This window comes from Echiichthys vipera (assembly GCF_963691815.1).
Source record: "Echiichthys vipera genome assembly, chromosome: 14".
Classification (NCBI taxonomy): domain Eukaryota; kingdom Metazoa; phylum Chordata; class Actinopteri; order Perciformes; family Trachinidae; genus Echiichthys; species Echiichthys vipera.
The window spans coordinates 3,080,185-3,093,377 of record NC_139839.1 but is presented as its reverse complement, the minus strand read 5'-3'; the positions used below and the strand labels follow the sequence as shown (position 1 = coordinate 3,093,377).

The 13,193-nt window shown below is 43.9% G+C and overlaps 1 protein-coding gene across 1 annotated transcript; it reads right to left on the bottom strand.

The window, feature by feature from the left end:
* Window positions 1-5,416: 5,416 nt before the first annotated feature.
* On the bottom strand, window positions 5,417-12,887 carry foxred1 (FAD-dependent oxidoreductase domain containing 1). The gene is made up of 11 exons (XM_083927562.1): window positions 12,709-12,887; window positions 11,252-11,472; window positions 10,661-10,771; window positions 10,036-10,154; window positions 9,832-9,926; window positions 8,993-9,094; window positions 8,789-8,865; window positions 8,411-8,571; window positions 7,058-7,187; window positions 6,872-6,976; window positions 5,417-6,676 (listed from the first exon to the last, which is right to left on the bottom strand). Exons 1-11 carry the CDS (start codon window positions 12,839-12,841, stop codon window positions 6,422-6,424), a joined length of 1,509 nt encoding a protein of 502 aa, XP_083783688.1. The 5' UTR covers window positions 12,842-12,887; the 3' UTR covers window positions 5,417-6,421.
* Between the last annotated feature and the right edge of the window lie 306 nt (window positions 12,888-13,193).

Below are 13,193 nucleotides of genomic sequence, written 5' to 3'. Positions count from 1 at the left end.
TGAAAGAAGAAGATGAATAACCACAAGGATCGACTTATTTCAGAGCAGGAAAACACTTCATACGAGTCAAGGTCAAAGTCATTGTTCACAAAATCTACCTCAAAGGTCTTCGCAGTCTGTCCAGCATACAACACCCACTATCCTTCAAATAAAGTTAGACTTAGGGCGCACTCACACTGTCCTTCCGCACCGGGCCAAAACAGCTTTTTCGGGTCAAGCCTAGTGCGTTTGACCAGTGTGAGTGCAACCGCTCCGCGCATAACTGCGGCCAGCTGGCCGTCCACGGCCAGTCTGAGAGAGGTGGGCTTTTGTAAAGCACGTTTGCACATGTACGAGCACGAGCGTGCGCACGTGTACGTGTACGAGCACGATGCCTACGGTGGTTCTGAGGTCATTTCCTGTGCACCTGTTGGGACGTAGAGAAAAGAAGGAGGGACCATGCGCGGACATTTAAAACAATGGCGGTGAAAGGTTCACGTTGGTGTGATGCGGAGGTGGAGTGTTTACTGCAGATTTGGTCGATGAAAAGATTCAAAAACAGTCGACAAGACGCACAAAAACTCTGAGGTCTACGGAAGAATCTGGAAACAAAGCCACGCATCGCCATGACGTCATCAATGCGCGTGACGTGTTACGGCGTGATGACGTATAGGCAGCAAGAAGCATTCTCCGAGGCCCAGGTAGTGTGAGTACAAACGGGCCTGGAGGGGGGGACAAGGACCCTAAAGCACGGGGCACGGGACGGACGCACAGTGTGAGTGCGCCCTCACTAATAAGAGTGTGTGTCCGAGCATGCAAATAAAACATCCAATTTCCCTTTTCATCATTAGATTAGAAATCTTTTTAGAACGACAAGTTATTGTGAGTTTGTTCTGTGCAGCGTGAACCACGTGGTCCACTTTGAGTCTTACATAACAGACTCAAGATCTTTAGAAACTTTGAGCAGTAAAATAAAAATGCTGCTAAAACGTTTTAGACATGTATGTTATATCTTTGTTAGCGACTGTCTTTAACAGTTCCCATTTGTTTTTCATATTTTAGAAGGACCCCTGCTCGTGCTGTTGTTGCTTTCACAGTTATTGAGCCTTAATTAGGGTTTACAGAAGAACCGTTAGCCTTGGATTCCTTTACTTCTTTGTGTTACATAATTGGCAAAGCCGCTATAGTATATTCTGCTAGAGAGCACAGTGGTAATAACAAGAGGAAGTTTACAATCCTGTATAATCTCTGAGTAACTTTCCTGTAAGCAGCTGTAAACCGCAAGGAAAAGAAAACACTATATGTGTCTGATGTTAGACTCACATCTGTTGTTAGAGACGTGAAGGGCACTTGAAGTGTGTCTCAAAACTCTAGACGCTAATTTGAATAAGTAAATAATCAGTCCGCCCTCAGTTTCTGCAAAAACAAAAAGTTTCCACGTACCTGCGAAGTGAGACCATGGGCCCAGAGCGCTCACTGGACCTCCACTCAGACTCCTTTCTTTTTCGCGAGTGGCCACGGAGGCGTTGAAAAGATTTTAATCCACAGTGAAATGTCCTAATCCCAGCCACATGCCACCGGGTACACTGGCTTCATACAGACAGAGGAGCCGGCCAGAGAGCTCCCATAGGGCGTCACTTCATGGCGACTCCCTTCATCACTCGAGTAGTCCCCAAAATAATGTCTAATAACACAACCGGTGGCTTCAGCCGCACCGGATCCAGGATGGCTGAAGTCGTAAATTCCCACCGACGCGGGGAGAGAGATATTCAGCCCTCTGTGCTTTTGTGCCGCAGAAGGTGCATCTATTGAAGGGGTCTACGTGGCCGGTGCAGCACCCATGCTGTTTTTGTTTTCAGCCCTGAGAACATTTGGGATTTGCGTTGGGCCTCACAAAGAAATCCCTCAATTGCATTTCCCCTGGTCCCCCTCCCCCCCTTCACTCGAACCTGCAGGGCTGCCTCACATTTGCATCAAAATGAAGAGCTGCGGGGACAAAACGTCTTTGCCATATTATCCCGGCTACGAAAGGACCATTTTCATATTTAGCGGTGCATATTTCCAAGAGCAGTTAAACTGTATATGGGAGAGGGTTTGGATTGATAAGAGGCCCCTCAGCGGTGGATGCAGATGCCATTACGGATGAAGGTGCAGACTGTTGTTGCTGCTGTATTGATTCAACCGCAGAGACTTTCACAGGCTGCTGTACAAACGACACACACACACACACACACACACACACACACACACACACACACACACACACACACACACACACACACACACACACACACACACACACACACACACACACACACACACACACACACACACACACACACACACACACACAGAGAGTTAAGTCAGGTTCATCTGTAAATACACAAGTGTTTTAAGCCCCGGCTGTCAGAGCTGCACATACACATATTGCAGACGCATTGAAGGAAAAATTTAACATTTTTATGGTAAAGAAGTTAATTTGCTTTCCTGTCGAGAGTTAGATCGTGTGCTCAATATGGCGGTTACATCACGCCTCTCTCCTCGTTGCAGTCAAACATGCAAAGGCCCAAAATGACGGTGGCTAGCCGTGCTAACAACAGCAACAGTGCTGTGTGCCTGGCTTTGTAGCTAATTTGACATAGTGGCCAAAGAGTGGAATTGCAACTACCGTGTCTGTCACGTGACGCCTTCTGGCCGCAAAAGAGTTTTTCCCACTGTCTTTCATGGTGAAAGAGGTGTTTGTAAATCAGCGTCACAACCCCAACAAAACATTAGCGTTAAACTGGAAGTAGCCAGCTCGGCCAACGAAAGTCCCCAGTGCACCTGCTCTACGGGCCCAAGTGGCGCTCATCCGGGTCATTGTAGATGAGGAAGATGAACTTTTTTGGCTTCATTTGCCACTGAACAACTTCCATTGAACGCTGGAGGTAGCATGCTTTACAAAATCTGCTTTAATGAACTAATTAGTAAGAAATTAGCTGTTTATGCTCAGAGCAGTCGAAAGCTGAGGGCGCACTCACACTGTGCGTCCGTCCCGTGCCCCGTGCTTTAGGGTCCTTGTCCCCCCCTCCAGGCCCGTTTGTACTCACACTACCTGGGCCTCGGAGAATGCTTCTTGCTGCCTATACGTCATCACGCCGTAACACGACACAAGCATTGATGACGTCATGGCGATGCGTGGCTTTGTTTTTTTCGTAGACCTCAGAGTTTTTGTGCGTCTTGTCGACTGTTTTTGAATCTTTTCATCGACCAAATCTGCAGTAAACACTCCACCTCCGCATCACACCAGCGTGAACCTTTCACCACCATTGTTTTAAATGTCCGCGCATGGTTCCTCCTTCTTTTTGCCTGGTGCTCGAGCACGGTATGGATGGACAGTGTGAGTGCGCCCTAAGTGTGCTACATCTGATCCAAATGAACATGTGAGGAGTTAAAGTATTAAACGCTCTCAAATCTGACGTTGGGTAAATAACCTTCAGCGTACATCCTGCACTAATACTTTAAAGGTATCTGGGTTTCGAATCAGATGTTTTTAACACTGACAATGTCATCACATGTTTTAGTTTTACCATGCTCACTTCAGCCACGTCCATATTGTTATTTAAAAGTTTTTATTAAATATATTTAGTACACACACATTCTTGGCATGTCCTGCTTTTTCACTATTTCTTGTTCTGGTCCTTAAAATAATCCCTCTACCTTTGACTTCCAAACTAAAATTTTGCATTTTAAATATGACTTAAAAGTGGGATGATGCTGCTTCACACTGGTTACTTGATATTATCACACAGAAATGTCTCCATCTGGTGCACAACGTCTGTACGACACCTTCACACACAAAAAACTTGTAATGTTAAGTATATATATGTATATTAGTCCATTTATAGCAGCAAAGAAAACTGTAAAAACGTATAAATATCAGCAGCTGAACCCCTTATTGTGAAAATGAATGTCTTAAAGTATAAGTCAGATATTCAGAAAACTATATTAAAGCAGCTCAAACACAATTAATGTTTTTTAAATGTAAATATTCATGTGAAAAAATAAAAATTGAGACTCAAACCTAAACATCTGCGCTGTCAATCGATTTAATTTTAAATGTTCATCATGTGTCTGTAAAGTTAGGACGCAGTTCTCTATCGGATTTTGTGAAACCAGTACAAAAAATACGCTTTCAGTGCCGTTTACATTTAAAATTAACCTTCACATGTATTTGATATTTTGTTGATCTCAGCAGAAATACACAACTCACGTCCACTTTCCTACAAAAAACTGTAAATAATTAATAAAAAGCATTTGCATTGAACAATATAAAACACAGGCATTGATCGATATTGATTCAGGAATAAATGAGAAACGTCATGATACAATAAATCATTCATAATTAAGAAATAGAACAAATTAAATATAACTTGTATCGTACACACTCACATACATAAATACATTAGGTACAGTTTTACTTTCTGTTGATCTTTATACCCTTCAGATGTGCATCAGGTTCAATGGGAGTCAGGGTTGTGACGTTATTTATAGCGTATAAAGTGTGTTGGATCACGACGTGTGACAACTTTTTTACAAACTTTCCTCCAGAGAGCGTCTGCCTCCACTTCAAAGCCCGAGTACGCATCTTTCTGACGAGCTGCGACGTTAAAGTGTGATCCGATGTTCAGAAAACATCTTTGAATGTTGCCGGTGCCGTCCTCATGTACCTACGTGTGTGTATTTTAAGGTGACTGTAGGAGCCATATTTTGGTTTTATTTGTGTTTATTTTCTTTGTTTATTTCCTGGAGGCCACAGTTGGTGGCGCTTGGCTCTGCAGGGAGTAGGAAGAGTAAAATACAGCCACCGGTGATTACGTCGGCATGGTCGGGTTCATTGTAGCCATTCGTTGCACTGTTGTGGCAAATCCTCACCTATGGTCATGAAAGCTGGGTCATGACCGAAAGAACGAGGCTGCGGGTACAAGCGGCCGAAATGTGTGTTCTCAGGAGGGGGGCTGGAGTCTCCCTTAGAGAGAGGGGGAGAAGTTCAGCATCCGTGAGGAACTCGGAGTAGAGCCGCTGCTCCTTTGCGTTGAAAGGAGCCTGTTGAGGTGGTTCAGGATCATCTGTTTAAGGATGAACCCTGGGCGCCTCCCTAGGGAGGTGTTCCAGGCACGTCCAGCTGGGAGGAGGCCTCGGGGAAGACCCAGGACCAGGTGGAGAGATTAGATCTCCACACTAGCCTGGGAACGCCTCAGGATCCTCCAGTTAGAGCTGGTTAATGTGGCCCGGGAAAGGGAAGTTTGGGGTCCCCTGCTAAAGCTGCTGCCCCGACCCCAGATAAGAGACTTAAGATGAGTGAGATGAGATGTTAGCCTTTTTTTGTGTTGTTTCTATGCACATTCGATAAGGGTACAGTTTCGTCAGGAGCCAAGGTTTATGAATAAAGTTTGCAAAAGACTGAAGATGTGTAAGATTCACTGGACCCGGAAAACGACGGATATGTCAATTAAGGCCAAGCCAGCCGCCCCTCAAGTGGCTTAGGTTCGCTTTATTGCTTTATGTTAAGAACAAGTCACTACAGTGACTTTCATTTAGGGTTCAGTTCTGGTATCTGCTTGAAAATGGGCAGATATAGTTAATGAAGTGTACATAACGGCATAAATTACCATGTTAAGTTGCCAACAAATGGACAGATTTACTGACTTATGGTCAAAATGGGTTTGTTTTGTCCAACTAAAGACTGTTTATAAAGATGGACGTCTTCACAACTCCTCACAAGTGAAGCCAAACCACCTGGATCGCCCCCTATTGCGCATAACCCCCCTTTGATGTTGGCATGATGTAAACATCAAATAGGAATAAACTTAACCGTCACCTTTAGTGACTAAACTTCACCGTCACCTCTTTTGTCCCTTAACCTTCACCAGTCACCATATTCCAGTATTAATAGAAAGTCATATTTCGTTAAATATCATACAAACCAGGGATCCCCCGATATGGGTTTTTTAGGGCCGATACCGATTTATTTTTTCCCTCCCCCCATACGTCACATACACGCCCTTTTTTGGTCAGAGGAAATGAAGCGGAGTCAAAGTCTGGCGACTCTCGTAGGTGAGTACGACTGGACCAAGTTGAGAGAACTTTTCTTTTTTACACCGTCTGTGGAGAATACGTTGGTCTGACTCTTAAAATGAATTGATTATTAATACAACTTGGGTCTTCAGTTAAAATAACAATCCCTAAAGTAATGGCTGAGATCTGGGAACATCAATAAAATCAACTGAGATGATTAAAAAAGTAATTTGGACAGATTATCTAGATTATCCTGCCCCGCTGGATCCCTTGGTAGCGATGAAACCAGTTCAACCTCCTTCACACCAACAGGAATAATGTTCACAGCTGTTTTGGCGTTAGCAGCAGCGTGACGGACGGGTTCAAATCCATTTCCCGGCTCCTCCTATACGATGTTCCTCTCCAGCATGGGTTCCTGAACCACAATGCGTCTGAAGCCGAGGCCGCTCAAGTCCAACGTTTTGAAGCTTCCGTCCAGGATCAGCTCGGCCACGGCTCGCCCCACCGCGGGGGAGTGCTGCAGGCCGTGGCCGCTGAAACCGGTGGCAAAGTACATGTTGCTGATGAGAGGGTGCGTGCCTATGATGCCGTTCTGGTCGAAGGTGTTGTAGTCGTAGAAACCCGCCCACGCACTCTTCACCTGAGGGAGGGAACAAGAGAAGAAGGATGTTAGAGACTCCTCGGATCTGATTGGTTGTTTTACACTACCTGTCACATTCACCCATACACACAGACATTCAACATGCGGACCGGGAAAAACGGGGATCGAACAGACGATCTCTCGAACGGAGGACGACCCACTCTAACACTGAGCCACAGCTGCTCTTGACCCTACCTTCAGGTTCTCGAAGGCTGGAACACGAGAGGCCAAGCTGGGCCAAACCTTTTCCTCAAAAAACTGGTGGTCCACCTCCAGGTTACTGCAATCCGGCTCCTCCGCCTGAGGAAGAAGAAAAAACACCTTCAATTAACCTTTTTATTCTTATTTTTATAAATAAATGAGATCTCAGCTGTTACAAACCTCCACTGGGGACGTCCCTGCGATGTAGTTCCCTCCTAGGCCCTCTCTCCTGAAGTAAACTCCAGAGTAGTCGATGAGGAAGGGGGTGTCCAGACCAGGGCCGTCGGGACAGTGGACCACATATATATACCTGAAGAAGAGTTCAGGAGGTTCAGAACACCTTCAGGATATCCCTGTACTTTCTTGGCTTTAAAGCACTGATGTAAAGTGCTTTTTTCGCTCTGGGTGGAAACAAAAGCGTCTGAATCGACCTGAGATTTAGTGAAGGTTAAACAGAGAAGCCGCGGGTGGTTTAGTAAGAATGAGGACATATTGTTGTCTGTACATGTTTTCAAAATGATCCACCGCTCCACTGTTGTTCTAGGTTCAAGCAAACAAATATATATGTATACATACGTTGTTTCTAGCGGCCTCTATGGCGGTAAGATGTAACTGCAGGCGAGTCTTTTCTTTTATAATAATCCACCTGTAAACCCTAAAAACTGGAACCAGGGATTTATGCTGCATTCCAGTGCCGTGGGAGGTCGGAACATTCGGACCTCCAACTCGGAAAAGTGCACTTGAACGCTTGTCGAAGTGGAACAACTCCAACTCGCGAACTCGGGGGAGCTCAACCTTCCCCGAGTTCACCAAAGTTCAACAGTTCAACAATTTGTGAGAGATAAAACGTCAAAGAACAGGCTGTAAACGTCACTTCCCTGCATGTAGCGTTATATTAGATACTGCAATTTTAACACAACTTGTTTTGAACATTCTGGCATGAAAATATAAGTTATAATCTCTTAGAATATATATATATATATATATCAGAGCCCTCCATCTTTTTTTTTTGGGCTCTTCTGCAAATTTTGTTCAAATCAAATTAACTTTATTTATCTAGCACCTTTCATACATGCAAACATCGGGCCCAGAGTGCTCGAGTTCAGGCATCGATGGTAAAGCCAATGACTCGGCAATTGCTTTGTACGTAATAAATCCTAATTAGTGTCAAAACCCCTTTTTATTTGAATTATACAGGCTCACATTTTTGATTTCAGGCGAGTTATCTTAAGGTCAAGCCCTGACACGTCTTCTCAGCCTCTTCTTTAATGATATAATCCGGCCTTCAGTGTGTTTTGATGGTGTTTACGTCCCTACAGGGTGAACAGTTGGGCCCACTTCATGTTTAAAACAAGTTACACAAAGTTCCCCAGATTTGGAAGTGAACACCAGGCAGTATGACGTTAAGCCAGTCCTCCAATTTACTCCCAGTACTAAAGAACTCCATGAGGCCACTGTCAGACCCTTTCAGAGCAGAGCAGACATTTTGACAGCAGCTAAGGGAAATATGCCCCCTCCAGTTCGGTGACCGACCTTTTGCGAGGCTCAACGGGCAGCGGGATTCCAGCGATGGAGTCTTTGGGCCCGGCGCCGATTCCCAGCATCTCCGTCAGTTTGGAAGAAAAGGCTCCTGCTGCATTCACCACAATGGCGCACTCCACCGGCTGGTACTCCATACTGTTGGGCATCTGCACCTGCTCCACACCACGCATCAGCCCATCGTGTACGACAGTTAACGCAGTTTTAAACGCATCATTTAACTCACTGATTGATTGACTTTGTCTCCAACATGTAAGTCATGAAAACAAAGTGATATGAGAAGCAAACCTTACAGGAAAGTTGTTCATTGACAAGGTGTTACACTGTTTTAAAGGACTTTGACCAAAGCTACGGAACAGAAATCCCACTCACTTTGATGGATTTGATCCTCCTGAGAACCAGCTGATCATCGTCCGGGGTTGTCAACACGCTTGTTGCGTATTTCATATCTGTGGAAGAGACAGAAACGTTGAATACCGCTGTTAAAAACAAGACTCACAAGGCAAATTTGCAAGTTACTTCAACTCCCTGGGAGTAAAATTCAACACTTTCAAAGTGTCTTTATGGGTCCTAAACCTGTGACTTCTCCGCAGCACTGAATGACTCCCATAGAGATGGCCTTCCTCCTGAAGGCGTTCAGCAGAGTCCAGGGGTCGAACCAGCCCTCGTTCTCCAACCCTGGAGGTCCGGACACGTGGGAATAAAAGTTCAAACGGACGTGAATTCACAAAAATCACCTAGATTACACACGGGACATCTTTATTAGAAGTGAGAGGAGACACGAGGGCCGGGAGATTAGGGCCAAAATCTTTAAATTCAAATCTGACAGGACATTTCATACCTCAACAACAACATATATATATATATCAGAATAAAGCCTGTTTTGTGGTAATTCAATTAATAAATAGTCTAATAAAGTAACCACATGGGAAAGCCTGTTTGTGTGTACTGTAAAAAATATTTTTACTTCAGCATCGTGAACAGAACTTGGAAGGATCAGAACGTGAAGCGTCCAAATGAGTTCGGACGCTGGTTTTTCAACATTTTGATAGAAACACCTAGAAAAACATAAACAATAGTCATTTTTATACTGTTTTAAAGGACATACATCGTCACAGGGGACGCCTATGAGCTGGTACACCGTCAGGTACGAGTGCAGCTCGCTCTCCGTCACTCAGCCACGTCTCGATGGTAGGTGGTAGATTTGCGACAACGCGTAAAAACTCTTGTAAGACTTGCTTCCCGACCATCTAACCTGAACCATTTACGGGTAATGTGGTAGTGCACACTTAAATGCGTTTTCTGATCTGTAAACTAAGGAAACGCATCAACGCTGCTGTTAATATTGGCATTTCTCAACGAATTTGCAGCTACGGAGTGATTTAACATCAACCTGTGTATTCACCTGCACTCACCGTACGAGGCGAGCGCGACGCCGTCTGTGTTTATCCACGGAAACTTCTCCTTTAGTTTTGTCGGAGAGAGGAGTGAGACTTTGGCTCCGTGGTCCCTGCGACCACACAGTGAGATCATTTATTGACAAATAAATAACGATCGACTAATGAATATGTCCTATTCCCCCATAGCTGTCCTGAAATAACACACACACACACACCCACCTCTGGGTGCTGTAGTTCTCCTCCATGATGTGAGCCACCTCCTCGCTGGCCAGGAAGAGGTATCCTGACTGGTTGAACTGGAGGTCCACCGGGTCTTCGTTCAGCACGCCGAGGTGTTCCTGGGACGACACAGAGGTGCGACAAACACACACGAATCATTTCTGTGCCAACAAAAATACACCGCGGATACAAACGCATCACGCTGCCTTCAGCCAATACAGTAAACACCACCAGGTTTGACCACATTTTCAACCGCCATTGTCTTAACTCGCTCTTACGGGACAATTAACAAGATGATAATCTTACAGAGTACATCTTTAAATCCAAATGTTTGATGCGTAAAATCCTTCGTTTTTTTAAAAACATCCAAAAAATGTCTAAAAACTGGATAAAAAGTCAGTGTTTGAAGCTTCTGGCAGACAAAAACAAGGCTGCCATGTGACGTAACCGTGATTAAAATGACACATGTGCTCAACAGGATCCATGCAACACAGGTCAAAGTTGTTTTTAGACATTACACTGGGAAAAGTTACACATTACACCTTTAACACGGTCACATTTAACGACTTAAAGGCTCGTCGTTCACTGCCAGAGCGCAGACACGACACCTTCAAACGTGACCTACATTGATGTTCCTCATGAAGTCTGCGGAGGCCAGGGAGAGGTGGATGTTCTCCGGCAGGGAGAACTGCTGCCGGATCCCCCCGGCCGACAGCACGGTGGAGGCCCGGGAGTACTGCGGAGAAACCACATGGAGGAGTCGGCACTTTAAATAGGAACTGTGGCATTAAAACATCTTACAGGGAGACGATCCCTCCTAAACACCTTCATGATTTTAATGTGAAATTCTTTCTGCACTTTAAGGGATTGTACTGTAAATTTCGTTGTACTGGTACAATGACAACAAAGACAATTCAATTTAATTCAACTCTTATTTGACTTCTGCTCCTGTTTTTAACTGGATTTCTCTGTTTTCATTATTCTGCGTCACTTTACTTCTCTGATATTTCAGATTTGCTCGTGTACTTTTCTAATGTTTTGTGTTTTGTCTTATGCAAAAATGTTTCGTGTTTTTATCTCGGCTAGATTGCAAATGAAGCTGCTCCTCAATATATTCCAGCTTTTAAATAAATACATAAAGAAGCAGAAACATCCGGCTTGATTCTGCAGAACGCATGAACAAAAATGAGAGCAAGCCTTTTGTGTTGTGCCTCACCGTCGGGTCCTTCTCCACCACGATAACCTTCACCCCTTCTCGCACCCTCTCCTTCTGCTTGAGCCAGTAGGCGATGGACCAGCCCACCACGCCGCCCCCCACGATCACGATGTCGGCCCTGTCCGGCGGCAGCGCGGGGTTGAGCTCCAGGGGGCTCCAGCTGCTCCCCGGCAGCGCGTCCGACGCCTTCTTCCTCATGGCTGCCAGCTGGGTCTCCAGATCTGAGGTACGGAAACACACAGTTTAGTAAACTACACATTATCAGACACACACAGACAGTTTCAGATGTGACATGCACGTTGCAAATGTTTATGAATCAGCAAATAACTGATAAATGTGATGATTTCTGAACGTGATTATGTTCTCACACACTTCCTGTGGAGAGGAGCGTCTGACCTGAGGTACGAAAACACACAGTTTTATCTACTTCTGCGTTATTTAACAGATTTTCTGGAACTTTATCTTCCTCTCTATAATTCACCTTTTACAGTAATTCACATACTGTATTAAAAAACATCATTGTACATCATTAAACATGTACAAGTGGAGCTTTAAATCCACTGTAAAAGTCTACATTTTGAGAAAATAAGTGTTGTTTGGAAGATTAAACTCCCATCTTTCAACTTAACACATTTTCTGTAACTTCATCTTCCCCTCTATAATTCATCTTATATAATAATTTACATATTTAAATAAAAACTAGTTCTATAAGTTAACATGTATGTGGAGAAGCTTTAAATCCACTGTAAAAAGTCTACACTTCTCTGGAGAGGAGCGTCTGACCTGAGGTACAAAAACACACAGTTTAATCTACTTCATCGTCATTTAACACATTTCTGGAGCTTTATCTTCCCCTCTATAATTTAAATTGTATAATAATTCACATATTTAAATCAATACTAGTTCTATAAGTTAACATGTATGTGGAGAAGCTTGAAATCCACTGTAAAAAGTCTACATTTTGAGAAAAATAAGTGTTTGGAAGATTAAACTCTCATATTGCAACTTAACACATTTTCTGGGACTTTATCTTCCCCTCTATAATTCTGCTTTTATAGAAATTCCCATATTTAAATCAATACTAGTTATATAAGTTAACAAGTATGTGGAGTAGCTTTAAATCCACTGTAAAAAGTCTACATTTTGAAATAAACAAGTGTTGTTTGGAAGATTAAACTTCCATCTTGCAATTTAACACATTTCCTGGGACTTTATCTTCCCCTCTATTATTCAGCTTTTATAATAATTCACATATTTAAATAAAAACTAGTTATATAAGTTAACATGTATGTGGAGAAGCTTTAAATCCACTGTAAAAAGTCATTTAGCAAAAAAACAATGTTGCTTGGAAGATTACCCGCATGCCGAATAGTGAAGACACTTCCAACAGTTCAACAGACAGTTTCAGATGTGACATGCACGCTCTCACACACTTCCTGTGGTGTGTGTGCCCCCACCTTTGAAGAAGTCAGCCCGGAGAGGAGTGCCCGTACTCAGGCTCTGACACACCGGTAAGCGCCCGTGCACCCGTGTGGAGGTGAATAACCCTGCAGAGGTGCGCAGCTTCACATGCAGCCTGCGCCAAATCATCCTGAGTGCGGGTTCACTGAGCTGCAGGTGCACCTGTGACACCTGTGACACCAAAACAACAACAGGGACAGGAACAGGGACAAAGTTGCATGTCTCCCCCTGAAATCTGTGCCGTGAAACGTGTAAAATGACAACGAGGTCAAGTTAAAGTAAAGGAAACAAAACGAGGGAGAGTAGAACCGGTTGAATGTGTTTTCCTTCAAAATAAAAGCCCCAAACCCTTGAACCAGAATCCACTTTATTTACATTTAAGTATGTAAACAGATGACATACCAGGCATTTGGTGATTTTGTGCATAGTGGACACAAATATACACATAAAACACAGAAATAATTTAATTTAGCAATAACAG

What these genes read in the sequence shown, in the direction of transcription:
- foxred1 (XM_083927562.1), bottom strand. Translation starts at nt 12,841, where the DNA reads ATGATTTGGCGCAGGCTGCATGTGAAGCTGCGCACCTCTGCAGGGTTA. An exon ending in CGTCGCGCTCGCCTCGTACG is followed by an intron (nt 9,095 to 9,831) that starts GTGAGTGCAGGT and finishes CCGGACCTCCAG; the next exon opens with GGTTGGAGAACGAGGGCTGG. An exon ending in GTGCTGCGGAGAAGTCACAG is followed by an intron (nt 8,866 to 8,992) that starts GTTTAGGACCCA and finishes TCTCTTCCACAG; the next exon opens with ATATGAAATACGCAACAAGC.